General features: G+C 41.2%; 2 protein-coding genes across 3 annotated transcripts; both read left to right on the top strand.

Moving 5' to 3' along the window:
- Nucleotides 1-739: 739 nt before the first annotated feature.
- On the top strand, nt 740-6095 carry LOC122778633 (ubiquitin-conjugating enzyme E2 K-like). Of its 2 annotated transcripts, XM_044040694.1 has the most exons (7): nt 740-1105; nt 1706-1799; nt 1993-2051; nt 2153-2235; nt 3125-3224; nt 4501-4629; nt 4711-6095. In XM_044040694.1, exons 1-7 carry the CDS (start codon nt 1043-1045, stop codon nt 4783-4785), a joined length of 603 nt encoding a protein of 200 aa, XP_043896629.1. In that variant the 5' UTR covers nt 740-1042; the 3' UTR covers nt 4786-6095. The 2 variants fall into 2 exon arrangements, with proteins under 2 accessions (XP_043896629.1, XP_043896630.1); XM_044040695.1 differs by lacking the exons at nt 740-1105; nt 1706-1799; nt 1993-2051; nt 2153-2235 and adding an exon at nt 2236-2509.
- Nucleotides 6096-6157: 62 nt separating this feature from the next.
- Nucleotides 6158-14101, top strand: LOC122778632 (neuronal acetylcholine receptor subunit alpha-9-II). Its single transcript, XM_044040693.1, has 7 exons — nt 6158-6973; nt 7544-8107; nt 8387-8532; nt 9403-9557; nt 10171-10351; nt 11342-11693; nt 13278-14101. The coding sequence occupies exons 2-7, from the start codon at nt 8056-8058 to the stop codon at nt 14054-14056; spliced, it is 1665 nt and encodes a 554-aa protein (XP_043896628.1). The 5' UTR covers nt 6158-6973; nt 7544-8055; the 3' UTR covers nt 14057-14101.
- Nucleotides 14102-15439: the final 1338 nt, after the last annotated feature.

Raw genomic sequence — 15439 nt, 5'->3', positions numbered from 1 at the left:
TTAAAGCCGCAGTGGGCAGTGACCAGTTTTGCCTGATGAGGAGGTTGCAGATTACCACAGACAGCTTTTAATAAAGGAAAAAAGATGAAGGTGGCAGTATTTCAACTTCACGGATGGAAAAAGTTGTAAAATACCTGAACCACCAACAGCAAAGCAAAGAAAGGAGGAAAGCAGTAATATGACCTTACAGATCTCTTTTATTTTGTCGAGAAAGGTCCATAGTGTGAGAATATGTGACATCTAATGGTGATACAGCAGTATAGCAAACAAACATGGTGGCCTCTGTACAGCAAGGCCCATGATTAAAATACATATGTTCTTATTTTGGCTTCTCCCTTTAGGAGTTGCCTCTTCTGTGACACCAACAGTCCTCATGTCCTCCTTCTCAACATCTGTGAACCTTCTCTGTGGTCTTTCTCTTTTCATCCAGCCTGGCATCTCCAGCCAGTATAATCACTATCCGTCCTCTGCACATGGCCAAACCATCTCAACCTTGCCTCTCTCACTTACTTTATATCAAAAAATATTCTGAGGCAATGAAAACCAAATTATTATAATTTAAAGTGATTATAACATACACATTGTATATTCAGCTATCATTTCTGCCCATCAATTTTGGACCTTTAACAGGTGATTTAGAATTACCTTGTTTTTCAGCAGCATCCGTGTTCACTTATTATTATTCATGAACAGAAAGACCAATGAGAGGAGGCGTTTACGGTGGCAGTGCAGATCACATGACCTTCTCTCCTCCAGACTGCATGCAGTTTGGTATTAAAATGTTGTCACTACCACCAACCATCGTGCTACACATTTGAGATGACAGATGCATGTTGAGCTATTTTTGTTTGCCAAATAAATACCATAATTACCTGGACTAACCTGGACTAACGGCACTGACGGTTCACGACTTTAAAGTTATTATCTTTTTAGGTTGTGTCCAAAAAAGTGCAGAGCTCGGGGCAAAAGACGCTAGCTTTCACACCGTTAGTCAGGTCGGACGGCGGCGAGGCCCCAACCGGGACGGGAACACGGGGGAACCATGGCCAACATCGCGGTTCAGAGGATAAAACGGGAATTCAAAGAGGTCCTCAAAAGTGAAGAGGTGGGTTGCCGTGTTTTCTTGTATAAGTGTTTGTTTTCTTTTTGTGGCTAACAGCTGAACGTGTGACGCGTCGCTGGCTCACCTGTCAGCTAGCTAATCACTGAGCTGCTGCTAGCTTGAGCTAACTGTACTAGACTGTGACAGTGTGTTCGGCGTCATTAACAGTTTATCCCGCCAGTGATTAATATGCCACTAAGGGAAGTGACAGCCAAACATTAGTGTTTGCTCCAAAGCAGTTGGACATTAGTTAAAATTAACTGAGTCTACATTGCTAATTTAACGTTACTGGCTAGCTTACCATGCCTTCTGTGGACACCTAGCTAGCTGCGCTAGCCCTAGCAGATATAGTTTTGGTGATTGACTGAGGCTGTACTTTTCATGTGTCCTGGCTCTGTGTGTGCACTCCTACCATCCGTCATTAACGCTGCCGAGACAAAAGTGTGCAACAAGTTCAGGTCAACTTTGGCTAATGCTGCGAGTGGGAGCTCAAGTAATGCTGCATAGACAGGTCTGAAGTTTTAACATGGAGCTGCAGCCCAAACACTCTGCAGTGTGTCTGTCTGCTGAAGTAAACGTCCCTTTCTTTTTCCTTTCTTTCAGACGAGCAAAAACCAGATAAAAATGGATCTGGTTGATGAGAATTTCACAGAACTTAAAGGAGAGATAGCAGGGCCACCTGACACACCATATGAAGGTGAGGGCTCATGATTGCTCAATTCTGTTTTGTGATATTGGGTGTCCTTGACTGTATCTGTTTGAGGGCCTCACCCATTATTTTTATAGTTGTTAATCCATAATCCTACAATTGAAAACATGTAACATCTTAGTTTGCTGCTTGCGTGAAATAGCACAGTTGTGATCTTGGTGATATTTCTCATTTCTTTCAGGGGGTAGATATCAACTAGAAATTAAAATTCCAGAGACGTATCCATTCAATCCACCCAAGGTAAGGGATCTTTGCTGTTACTGTTTTGTGAACAGTACGTTTTTATTACTGTGCTCGTTTGCATTTAATTATCTCTGTTTTGCTTTCATCAAATCTCTCAGGTGCGGTTTATCACAAAGATCTGGCATCCCAACATCAGCTCAGTTACAGGTGCAATATGTCTGGACATTCTCAAAGACCAGTGGTAAGTGAATGTGGGCTGGCATTCTCATTCTTCTTTATCCACCATATATCCATCATAGTGTTTAAATTACCAGTATATCCAATGTTCCATACATGTAACTTTAAAGCTGGGGACACGCTATACAACTTTCACAGTTGTTTTGAAAATACTTCAAATACACACTTAACCGACTAGTTTCAGCAGAGACGACTCAAAGACTGGGGGTCAAACATTCAACAACACATCAAACTCTCCCTTGAGAGTGACCATGTTTACGAGAGACACAGTCTAAAGGGTAAGCAAACATCTGCATCTTTGTTTTGATTTTTCCCGCTTCTTTGTGTTGTCTCCGCCATTTGCTATGTCCCAACTACTCTTTTTCATTGGTTATTGTCAATATGTGTTTGCAGTTGGGATAGGAATCCGTAGCTTCCAGAGTTGGCTAAAAATTCAAACATGTTTGACTGCGACTGAGGTCGGGTCTGCTCTGTTACCCTCACACAGTGTGTCCCCAGCTTAAGATATTCATTGTCAAAGATAACCCCATTGTTATTAAAGCTGTAGTGTGTAACTCAAGACGCTGATGTCTCTACATGACCTAGAAGTGATTCTTCAGCTATACTCCAACCAGTTGCAGTCGTCTTGCTTTGCAAGCACAATGTGTTGGTGTGCTTCCTCTCCCTGCCTCTGCCAGTCTTGATGTAAAACTAATTACTTTGTGTGTGCAGTGTGACAAATATAAGCCAGTGACTGCTATACTGTGAAACATGGAGAGAGTTGCGCAGAGCTGATAGGTTTAAACAGACATTTATGTATATTAAAAGCTATGCAGTGTAATATGCAACAAATGCATCTGTAAGCAAAGTTTCACTTATTTTGGTGACACATATGTTTGTGTGTTTCCCTTCAGGGCGGCAGCTATGACTCTGAGGACAGTCCTCTTGTCACTACAGGCCTTATTGGCAGCTGCAGAACCAGATGACCCACAGGACGCAGTAGTAGCCAATCAGGTGAGTGTACTTTTTTTTTGATGAAATACTTAATTATTTAAGGGACATGGTAGTTATTGTATTATTATCATCCTCATGGTCAGAGCCAGCTCTAGGAATAGGTCATATTGGTGGTTGCCTAGGGTGCCATCTACTGGAGGGTCCCGCCTGACACCCACAAAGGAAAAAAAACAAAACGGTATATATACATATTATAACATGATAATGTAATAATGGACAGAAAGAGTTGCAACAGTCAAGATGTAAATAACATTTAATATTTAGTAAGTATTACAGTTTTATTATATTACAACACAATTACAAGATGTATTGAATCCAAAGTTGCAAGTCATTTGTTGTCATTAAAATAAATGAAGTATTTTTAGTTTATGGTGATGGCATTAAATTGCAACCATGCAAACAAAGTTCGACAGCAGAAAACTTGACAGTGCAGTACTGAGATAATTGCAATCAGTTGAGTCAAGTGTCTCTGATTGTCTGACCTGGAGAGAACTGTTAAAAACCGCGGCTTCTTCTTTCAGCTTTTCCCCTTAGGGGTCGCCACAGAAGATCATTTGCCTCCATTTTGCTCTATCCTTGTGTCTTCTGTTACACTTACTGTCATCATGTTCTCCTTCACAACATCTATGCACCTTCTCTGTGCAGCCATCTCAACCTTGAATTCTTTTACTTTATTTCCAAACTGTTCAACTTGAGCTGTCCTTCAAATATGCTAATTTCTAATTCTGTCCATCCTGGTCACTCCCAACAAAAATCTCAACATCTTCTGCTCTGAAACCTCCAGTCTTTTAGACAATGCCACCGTCTCCATTTTCGTTGAAGACCTTTCCTTTCACTTTTGCTGCTGTCCTTCTGTCACACGTCACACTTGTCTTCACCCACTTCACCCTGCCTGCCCTCTCTTTTTCTCACTGGTCCACTTTCTCCAACTCTGCTCCTTGCGTCTTCACCATACCACCTGTTAAAACAGAGTCTGAACAGAAGTGTATTTTCATTCTTTGTTAATCGACTTTTAACATTTAGCCGATCAGTTATTTGTTTGTTTTTAAAGCTCATGTTTCCGGAGTCAAATATTATATCTTTCGGCGACAGTAAACAAAAAGTACCCCCATTTGAAAAGCTTTTTTTTTCTGACAATTATCAACCAAACATAAGAAAATCTGTACAACCTAATCAAAATTAAGTAGAAAAAAGTAGAAGGTGTCTGTTGTTCACTTTAGTTTCCTCAATCCCCTTCCCATAAATGTACTTGTTATTTTTCCACACATGTTCACAGTATAAGCAGAATCCAGAGATGTTCAAACAGACAGCGAGGCTCTGGTCTCACGTCTATGCAGGAGCTCCTGTTTCCAGTCTGGAGTACACATGCAAAATAGACAAACTCTGTGCCATGGGCTTTGAAAAAGTAACTATAACTTATAACTTATAACTAATTCCTCTGCAGAATTAAACCATGGTACTGACTGCGTTTGTTTTTCCTCCCCAGAATGCAGTAATAGTGGCATTGTCATCGAAATCCTGGGATGTGGAGACGGCGACAGAGCTACTGCTCAGTAACTGAATCATGACACCCACCTTCATCCTCCCCTTGATCCTCATCTCCTCACCTCTCTCTCACACACACACACACATACACCATCTCTCCTCCAAAATACCAGCTGTCTGAAGGCATCTCTCCCTCTGTTGCACCCTCTGTTTCACAGTGGACTCCTCTTTCCACTCTTTTCCCACCCCCTTTCTCTTCCATCCGTGTGGCATCCCTCCTCCCTCCTCTCATCATAACTGCTGTAAAACACACACTCCACATAGTCGTGCTGTGAGCTCTTATGTCTGGTTTCTTAAAGTTCATGCAACATTCCACCCAGTACTGCAATCAAAAGTCCGACCCCATCCGCCCCCCTTGAAGCAAATGCCAGACTTAAGACCCTCAACCCACTGCCCGTCAGTCTCCCAGCTTTTCTGGCTGTGTCCAAGAAGCGGCTGTCAGCAGCTTATCTTTGCCTATGCACTGTACTTTAATTTGTGAAAACCTTTGTAGGAAAAGAGTCAAGCCATTCAGGGAGGCTCTTTTGGACCGATTTTTACGCACTTTGTGTTTTTGTTTTCTCAACGGGGGATAAGCAGAGTCCTGGACTTTTCACTTGCTACCTGTACTGGAAATTTCTTGCACTGTGTCCAACATCACCAATCAGTCTCGCTCACTCTTACAAACACTTGGCGTTTAATTATTAACACTCGGTGTTTAGGGGTAAGGTGACATTTTTGGACAGTTTTCAGAATCTTTATACTGCATTATCTGTAGCGTGTATTATTATATATTTTTTTTTTTAGGGTACTGTAAACTAATATATGGACATTCATATAAGACTGTTGTTAAGTAAATGCAGCACACCAGGTAGCAAATGTGATATTCTTCTTGTTCCCTGTTCTGTAAAGCAGCTCATGAAGTGTACCTGAGGTGTAGACATACTCATTCTCTAGCCAAAACCTTTTTTTTTTTTTTTTTTTTCCCCTCCACTTCAGTTGTCTGATGAACCCAAAGCTCCCACAGCAGAACCCAGTTCCTACCCCCCACGCCTGCTCTGCTCATGACTTACTCCACCGGTCCCTTTCACCACCGTTTTTAAAACGAAATAATTTGATCTTGGCTTCCTACAGGAATAGATTTGGATTCCTGTTTTTAAATCGAGAGAAAACGAAACAAACAGAAAACTCAAAACATGCTCCGCAGTAATACAACCCGTCACAAGTCTGGACAGAAACAGCCAAACAAGTTTGAAAAAATATTGCATCCCCTTAACTACGACAACAGATAATTATGTCAAAATGATTCATCTGTAAATAAAGATATTAAAGTCTGTGTAAATTAAACCATTAATTGTGTCCTTTCTGTGTTGCAAACATCCGTCTTTGTTGCGATACTAGTTGTCGGCTGGAGTAATTGGACCCTTTTAAATACAACAGATCAAAGCAACATCTAAAAACCACACGGCGGCATTAACGTCACCCTCAGTATTGTGAGTACATGATGGTCAGTCTCGGTTTTAATTTCAGTCACATAATGATGTATTGATGAAGTCTGGGATCCAGTGCATATTTATGAGCTTGTTAAACTGTGCATGCATTTGAATAAAAAGTAGTGTGAGCCTACAGGGAATTATGCTGCCAGTGAAAATAGAGCAAGCAAGCCAATTTAGATGAAGAATGTGCATACAGAAGAACTGGTGAATGGATTACATGTACTGGAGTTTGCCTCAGACATTTACACCAATGTAAATGTTGCACTTCTGTCTCTTAAGTTCCTGGTTGCAGAGTCACTTTTTTTTTTTTTACTGCAGTTAGAGCCTCAGCACGGATGGAATGAATGAAACAACTTGACATAATGTTTATATAACCTTGTGTATGATGAGGGGAAAATGAGGATGAGCAGTGTAACAGATGGCCTGCTTGGTAGCATGCCGCGTTATGCTGAACCTCTCCAGGAAACTCTGCCAGTAATCTGGACATTAAATTCCAGCATCCACATTGACACCTCACGGGAGAGAGGCTGCCAGTGGATGCGCTTATGTTTGTTAATCAGCCGCAGTGCGAGGTGTAACTCTGCACACTGATCCAGCCTCAGGTCCTCCAAAAAAAACAACCTAAACCCTAATTCCATTTAATGGTGGTGTATCTGTGTCTACACTCAGGAGCATCCCAGAGAAGAGGACTGTATATGAAATGGAAAAGAAAAACAACCCCTGCCTACTGTAAATGAACTTTCTGCATTATTACAGTGTTGACGGTGTGGCCTTTCAAAATATTTTTATTTATTATTATTATTATTATGATAGTGTAACTAAATATTCCTAAAGGAATTTTATAGGTAGGGTTTTGTTATAGCTTTGATTTTTAGGGTTTATATCATTTCACTAGTTTCGTCAGTGCTCCTTTGACACTAGCTATGTACATTTTTTTTAATGGGCAATCCACACGACGCACAGTAAGCCCTCTGGATTTTTATTACTTAACATAGGTAATTCGATTTGGCCAAGGCCACAGTGACTAAGTCCAACTCCTGAAATCTGATAAAATGCTGAAAAAGTGGCTGTCACAAGTTAAGTCGTTCATTTATTCAGTTAAAATCAAAGCATCAAAGTAAATACCTGACTAATGACATTTTATTTCATGTTGAATTACTGCACCTTTCATTTTAATTTTGTTGTACACAACTGAATCTTTTATTCTGTGCTTGACCCTGACAGACCTTTACTTTACTGACGCATCAATATTATTACACAGATTTTCAACTGTAAATTGAGATGCTTTTTGTTTTGCAGGAAGTGCATCAAACTGGACGACGTCGATCACTGTAGCTTGTGTGATCACTTATATAAAGAAATATGATTAATATTAAATACATCCACATTTTTATTCTATTAATTGAGTAATAAATCTAAAAACATTTTTTTTATTTTTTTTAATTAATGACCACCTCACCCCCTGGTATTGGCAGTGTGTTGTAAGAGCAGACCATCAGCCCACCTGGCAGCAGGAGTTAGACTGACAGGTGAATAGCCCAGTGTGTGGTGAGGCGGTGATTATCGGGCATCCTGTTACTCTCCGTCTGCCGCTGCTATGTGATAGCTGGAGTTTTATTCCATGTCTCAGTCAGCAGACAAACTTCCTCCCCTGCCAAGCGGTAAGAGCTGGCCCGAGACGGCGCAGTGAGTTCAACTGGGGTTGAACGGGCATCATGTAATTCAGTTAGGGGATGAGAGCCGGGATTGTCGGATTTGTGCTCCCACCTCCTTTTACCCCCCAGAAAATTTCGTCTTGAGTGTTTGTCGAAATGATCAAGATGATCTCAATAATCTGCCTGGCGATGATGCTGCTTCCTGAAGGTGAGTTGGACTTGGAAGTCTTGCTTGTGCTGTTGATAATCAGAGAGGAAGATTGTGCCTTTATTTTGAAAACAAAAATTTGTCTCAATGGTTTAAAAAGAAACTAAAATATAAGAATTAAATGCACACAAAAAAAGAGCTTTTACCTAGATTTAGAATTTTACCTTTTGTTTCAATGTAAGACAACAGACTGATTGCAGAGGTAATGGTGTGGTTAGTTTGTCATTAACCTGTAAATGACTGATGAGCACATGTTGCTCTCTCTCTCTCTCTTTGCAGCGGTTCACTCTGCTGAGGGTCACTATGCCACTAAGCTCTTGAAGGATTTGATGGAGAACTACTCCAGCGCCCTGCGGCCTGTGGAGGACACGGACAGAGCTCTGAACGTCACCCTACAGATCACTCTGTCTCAGATCAAAGACATGGTGAGTAACAACGCATCAGCAACAGCTTATACTTGCATGCACGACTGTGTTTTTACTATAATTAAATCTTTATTCATCAAAATAAATCCGTGGACAGGATCATCTACAAGAAAAAAACAAAACATACTTTGTCAAATTGTTTTTTTTTTTTGTTTTTTTTAAATGGAAGAAATAGTAATGCTAGTACATGGTCTTTCACATATATTTTAATACATCTGCAGATACATTTATCATTAAAAAAAACAACAATGTGTATTCAGGAACAAAATTAGATTAATGATAAAAGTGTGATCCAAGTCATTGAAAATGAATTGTATTTGAATTTAATTTAAATTGTAACAGTGATAGATTTGTACTTTATGTGTGTATGTGTGTGTGTTGTTTGAATAGCAGTCAGATCTTCTTCAGGACAGGCTTGGCCTACTGTTACTCATCATCCGCCTTATGTTTCCTGATTAAGTTTAATGCTGTGTCTGCTCTGCGGCACTTTGGATGGACAAAACAGCTTCCCCGCTCAATGGAACGTCCCTGTTGTTGACCATGTTGTCAATCGATGTCAGCCTGTCATGTTAGTGTGTGTGTGTGTGTGTGTGTTCAGGGTGTCCTGTTACTCAAAGTGGTTATGTTTTCTTTGGTTCGGCAGCGATACCAGAACCTCTGCCAATCACCCCCGTCCAGCACTCGCCCTGCTAATCCATCTGATATTGACAGGCAGGTCTGGGTTTCAGCAGTTGCAATAATCTGAGGAGTATCAGTCCATGTCATGCTCACAGGGAGTTAATGAGCTGCAGAGAAATGAGAAAGAGGATCTTCACTTCATCTGCAAATGTGTTTTCTCATTTGTGACTCTGTGTGTGTGTGTGTGTGAAGGATGAGAGGAACCAGGTGCTGATTGCCTACCTGTGGATCAGGCAGACGTGGCACGATGCGTACTTGAAGTGGAATAAAGAGGACTATGATGGACTGGACGCCATCAACATCCCCAGCAGCCTGGTGTGGAGGCCCGACCTCGTCCTCTATAACAAGTACGCCCGTACGTCACACACACGCCCCTGCACACACAGTTTCTCCAGTATCATAATGTTGTGGTTCAAAAGTCTGTGAATCAAATAATGAATTAAAAGCATCTACGCAACTATACTAAAAACTCATATGACACTACACATACTACACTACACATATACTGAATAGTCAGTTTATTATTATTATTATCATCATCATTATTATTATTATTGTTATTATTTTTATTATTATTATAATACTGTTATAGACTTTAGAAAAGTTGCCTCCTTTTATCATAGTTTCTGTCAATCAACTATCATGCTTAACATGCAATAAACAATTATTAAAGTTATATATACACTGAATATCCAGTATATTAGGATTGATAACAATAACAACACGAAAAATAATAACAATAACAATGATAATGATAATGATAATGATAATGATAATGATAATGATAATAATAATGATACATCCTATTTCAGACAGACAGTTTGTATGTGTGCATCTAAAACAGTACATTTTTAAAATCAGCCAAGTCGCCTGCTGTATTAAAAGAGAGTTCTGCTGCCGACTGGATGTCACACATGGTGACAGCCTTTGTTAGTGTTAGTCTCTATATTCCTCCTCCAGAGCTGACGATGACTTCTCGGGGCCAATGGACACCAACGTGAAGCTGCGCTACAACGGAGAGCTGACCTGGGACGCTCCTGCCATCACCAAGAGCTCCTGTGTGGTGGATGTTTCCTACTTTCCCTTTGACAGCCAGGAGTGCAACCTGACTTTTGGGTCCTGGACCTATAATGGGAACCAGGTATGGACAAATACTAAATCCACACTGTGTATTTATAGCCAGGGCATGTTGTGGAGGAAAAAAATGACCTCAATTTAATGAATCCATTTTCGGGATGATGATTGTAATGGTCTGAATCACTTGCACTTATCTGGTACCTGTGATGATGATGGTGAGGGCCGTGGAGGTTAAAGCTGTTGTAGGTTTGGTTCGTGATTGTTTAGGTTTGTTCATTGTCTACCGCTTTATTATCCACACGAGGGGTCGGGGGCTGCTGAAGCCAATCAGCTGACACAGAGCCGGGTCCACACTGGACTTGTAGACAACTATTCACTCTCACATTCACACCTACGATCAATCTAGAGTGTGTGGGAGGAAAACCCCCACACACACACACAGAACATGCAAATTCCACAGAGAAAGGCCCTCGGCAACAGTGCTAACTGTATCCCCTGCAGTGACCTGTACACAAAGTGGTCAAAATGTCTCTGAAATGTCCTGTGCTTGGTCAGTGTCTCTCAGAGAAGGCCAGATTCCTTCCAGGTTTGTAGACAGAGTCTGGAGGAAGGAAACCCAGTGAACCTTTGAATGGTAAATGAGTTACACCTAGCAGTACCTTGCAATAACAATAATGTGTTTTACATAGAAAGACAATTTACCATTTTGATAAAGTTACAAATTCCTATATTTCAGTATGTTACTGAATTTTAATATGACGTGTTACCAGTAAGGGTCGGGAGTTTTCTTGTGTCGATGCTACAGTTTTGCCATTTACACATTCATGCAGTGTATTTACATTCACTGCATTCTCCCCCTGTCACATAACTATAATAGCATTCACACAACTTGCTCGGTCATTTCCTCCCGGGTGTCTCAGTCCTGGTCCTGGGGACCCACTGCACTGCATGTTTTAGTTGTTTCCCTGCTCCAGCACCTCTGATTCAAATAAATGGAACTCACTGCTGAATTTGTCCTTGAAAGATGTCTGTCTGTGACCCCCTTTAATTCCAGGTCGACATCATTATGGGCATGGACAGCGGTGACCTCTCCGATTTTGTGGAAAACGTGGAGTGGGAATGCCACGGGATGCCGGCCACCAAGAACGTCATCATGTATGGATGTTGCTCTGACCCATATCCAGACATCACGTACACCGTGCTCCTGCAGCGCCGCTCCTCCTTCTACATTTTCAACCTCCTCCTCCCCTGCTTCCTCATCTCCTTCTTGGCTCCTTTGGGTTTCTACCTGCCTGCAGACTCCGGGGAGAAGGTTTCCCTTGGAGTGACGGTTCTCCTGGCTCTCACTGTGTTTCAGCTCATGGTTGCTGAGAGCATGCCTCCGTCGGAGAGTGTGCCTCTTATAGGTGAGACTGTGTTGTTTGAGCATAATAGTTTCGCAAACCTGTGTCTTAAGCCTTGATGCAACCTAATTTTACTTTGGTCCAAAATATGATCTCTAAATGAAATCACAAGGACGTTATTCAGACATTAATGGTTCCCTTATGACACACATTTAATGAGCTGATGACCTCCTGATGTCTGTGGTTTGAATAACATCCCTCTCAGGATGGTTTGCAATAATGTAAAATTATTATTAACTTTTCCAAATAGAGCATTAATCCAGTCAAAATGGTAATTTGTCTAATATTTATGTCCTAATGTCATTCATTCATCCATCACCCTCAGCATAAAGCAGTAAAGATTTAACCTTTAACGCGTCAATATTATCTTTAGCATGGTAAACTGCTGCTAGCATGACTTCACATTTATGGGAATGAGTTCTATGTTCATTCAATTTCTTTTTGTGTTCCATTTATAGCCCTTTTTTCCATGTTCTATTACTATTTCCTTTTCGCGATCTTTTTGTAGTTTTATTTCCATTCCTAGCTAAATTTCTAGGTCTTGTTGTATGCACGTCTGTTCTTGTATGTATTCTATTTATTTAAACAATGCAGAGTGAGCTAAACTTTACAAATCAATATTTGGCCTGACCACCCTTTGCCCTCAGAACAGCATACATTCTTGTAGTATAGGTACATTTGTACACAGTTTTTGAAGGAACTTGTCAGGAAGTTCTTGGATAATTAACCACAGATCATCTGTGCTTGTAGGCTGGATTAAATCTTTCTGTCTCGTCAGTGTAATCCCAGACAATGTTGAGATCAGGGCCCTGTGCGGCCATACCGTCACTTCCAGGACGCCTTGTTCTTCTTTATGTTGAAGACATGCATGTGTAGGGACAATTTTGGGCCAATGAGATCCTCATGGTATTTTATGATGGATAAGTAGATGCTTGTGTTTCTCACCACTGATCCGCACCAAATCCCTAACGGACGGTCATTATTGTGCTGCTCTCCAGCCCTAAGGCGGACAAACTGGCTTCTGCGTCAGCCAAATATTTCAGATTTCAATCCAGAGCACCTGCTGCCATTTTTCTGCACCCCAGTTCTTTTTGTTTTTGGCTGCAGTTGTTCCAGGAAAATCACTTCTGTCCAGACTTCTCTGGTCCCACAGGTTTCTGCCTGTTCTGAGCCAATGTCACTGCTGGACATCTTTCAATTTCCAAGGGAAGTAAGCATGAAGTTTCTTTGGCCTACAGTCCTCGACGTTTCTTTGTGCTTTTTCAAAAATCGCTTGAACAGCACATCTTTGAAGTCTTTGCTGTACTCAGTCTCGCCGTGATGTATGTGACCTGCTCCTCACCATGTTTTAAGCCTCCCACACAGCTGTTTCTGTTTCAGATGACTTTTTTTCCCTCTGTTTGCTCACTTTGCATTTTGGAAATTGATAAAAACAGAAATAACAGAATTGATATTGATGACAAAAAACACTACAATATAGTTCCTTTTCCACTTCTATTTCTCTTTCTCTGTAGAACACAGACATTATAAGACCCATATTGACAAAGTGCAACCTAAAATAAAAGCCCTTCTTTGTCCGTCACACAGGGAAATACTACATTGCCACTATGACCATGGTCACAGCCTCCACAGCTCTCACCATCTTCATCATGAACATTCACTTCTGTGGTGCTGAGGCCAAACCAGTCCCCCACTGGGCAAAAGTCCTCATTATTGACTACATGTCCAAGATTTTCTTTGTTTATGAGGTAGGTGAGAACTGTGCCACCGCCTCCTCCACTTCCTCCTCCTCCTCTTCATCCTTCCACTCGCCCCAGGATGATCCCCGTCCCCATCACGTCAGCTCCCACGCTCACGCAAATGGAAAACCGGGGAGCCACAATAACCACGGCGGTCATCAGAGTCAGAAATACCCCAGGCCCCAGACCCCCAAACCACAGCACCACCCCAGAGTGAAAGCCCAGCACCACATTACCAGAGAAGAGAGGAGCCACCTCTCTGGCTTTGCACCAGGAAAATATGGAGACTCGAATGGTAAAATCCCTACAGGCGACTGCTGTCAAGACGACCAGAAGGTTCCGTGCTGCCCCGAAGACAAAAAACCACCACCTCACGGCCCCACTGTAACCTTTGGCCCCTGCGTGTTCTGTAGCTACGGCAGTGGCCTCCCCGGTGTGGACACCAAGCTGGTGCGCAATGTGGAGTACATCGCCAACTGCTTCCGAGAGCAGAGAGCCACGTGCGCTAAGGGAGCGGAGTGGAAGAAGATCGCCAAGGTGATGGACAGGTTCTTCATGTGGATCTTCTTCATCATGGTCTTCCTCATGAGCATCCTTGTCATTGGCAAGGCACCGACCACACAGTGACGCTGTGGATTGTTTAAATATTTCTAGAAATCTGTTTTGTTTTTTGTTTTTGTTTTTTTAAATAAAAACTATTGCATGTTAAAAAAAGATGTATTATAATGATTTATTATTTTATTTACAGTGTAGATTGTGGTTATATGTAAATGGTAATACTATATTATATTGTGTTTCCCCCCCCCCAGGCAAAACAACTACACATTCATCTTATCTTAACCACACAGTAAATGTGTGTCCTACACGTACAATTTTGGTCGTCAAATGCAAACCGAACTGTGCCACAATAACTCAATATGCAGTAAATGCCAAGACATTCTTATCAAAAAAAGAGAGAACGCAAACTTTAGTGACAGTCTTTTGTTGGAACATCCATTTTTGCTGACTCTGCTTCCCATTTAATCTCATCCCCATCAGTCATTGCTTTGACGTGAAGGTGCAGCTGTCAAGTTAAAATATGGCCAGTGGAGTCAGCACGCGTCTTACTCGCCGCCGTGAAATCAGACGCCTGGGCTTGAAACATGACATCGGTGCACTCTGCTGATCGGCCGAATCATTTTGTTTCTGTTAAAAATCAGCCAGTGAATAGTTAATGAGCGAGCTTTGTTTGTAGCACAGCCAAGGGCGGATGTAAGGTAATATGGAGCATCAATAATGTAACGCAATGTGCACCCACCTCCCCTGAAACCCCCCTATACCTTCAACTTGACAATCAAGTGAGTGTTTGTGTGTGTGTTTTGTGGAAGGAATAAAGAGCAGAACAATAAAGATCCATGGATCCACACGTTGTTCAGTTTTGAGCCATTTTAATTCAAGTCCACACAAATTCAGGGTAAAATATTCTGCTTTTTATGAAACACACTATACAGTTGAACATGATAAACCAAACCAACTGACTAAAACAGACGGACGTGATTTCCTTCCTTGAATACAGTTTGCTGTGAATGTATTTAAGTAAAAGCCATATCCAACATATTACTTCATTTATCAGTATTCATCCACTTCCTGAGCTTGTATGTTGTTCTCTCTATATACTGTGTGTAAAATAATTGGAAAATGTAGGTTTTTTTTAAGCAATTCTCTTAGATTTGTAATCGGTTGATTTGGTCCACTGAAAATAAGCTTCATTGTCTATGATCATTGAATGTGTCACCAGGTGCTGTACTTTTTATAATACTACTTAAGTAAAAGTCTTAATGATTTTCACTATACTTGAGTATCAAAAGTGATATAAAATGTACTTAAATTTTAGTTTTAGGGAAAAGTATTAAATAAGTGAGGGGTAGCTCAACTGAAAGGTTGTGAGTTTGATCCCCGGCTCTGCTAGTCTTCCTGCTCATGTGTCTTTGGGCAAGATACTCAAGATACTTCTTCTTCTAATTTTATTTA

Source organism: Solea senegalensis, linkage group LG12, assembly GCF_019176455.1.
Source record: "Solea senegalensis isolate Sse05_10M linkage group LG12, IFAPA_SoseM_1, whole genome shotgun sequence".
In the NCBI taxonomy this organism is placed as follows: Eukaryota; Metazoa; Chordata; class Actinopteri; order Pleuronectiformes; family Soleidae; genus Solea; species Solea senegalensis.
The sequence above is the reverse complement of the archived record's forward strand: the minus strand, read 5'-3'. Positions and strand labels throughout refer to the sequence as shown.

Excerpts from the sequence above, each read along its gene's own strand:
- LOC122778633 (XM_044040694.1), top strand. The coding sequence starts at position 1,043 with ATGGCCAACATCGCGGTTCAGAGGATAAAACGGGAATTCAAAGAGGTC. Across the intron at positions 2,052-2,152 it reads ATCCATTCAATCCACCCAAG|GTGCGGTTTATCACAAAGAT; the intron begins GTAAGGGATCTT and ends CAAATCTCTCAG. Across the intron at positions 2,236-3,124 it reads GACATTCTCAAAGACCAGTG|GGCGGCAGCTATGACTCTGA; the intron begins GTAAGTGAATGT and ends GTTTCCCTTCAG.
- LOC122778632 (XM_044040693.1), top strand. The coding sequence starts at position 8,056 with ATGATCAAGATGATCTCAATAATCTGCCTGGCGATGATGCTGCTTCCT. Across the intron at positions 8,533-9,402 it reads TGTCTCAGATCAAAGACATG|GATGAGAGGAACCAGGTGCT; the intron begins GTGAGTAACAAC and ends GTGTGTGTGAAG. Across the intron at positions 10,352-11,341 it reads GGACCTATAATGGGAACCAG|GTCGACATCATTATGGGCAT; the intron begins GTATGGACAAAT and ends CTTTAATTCCAG.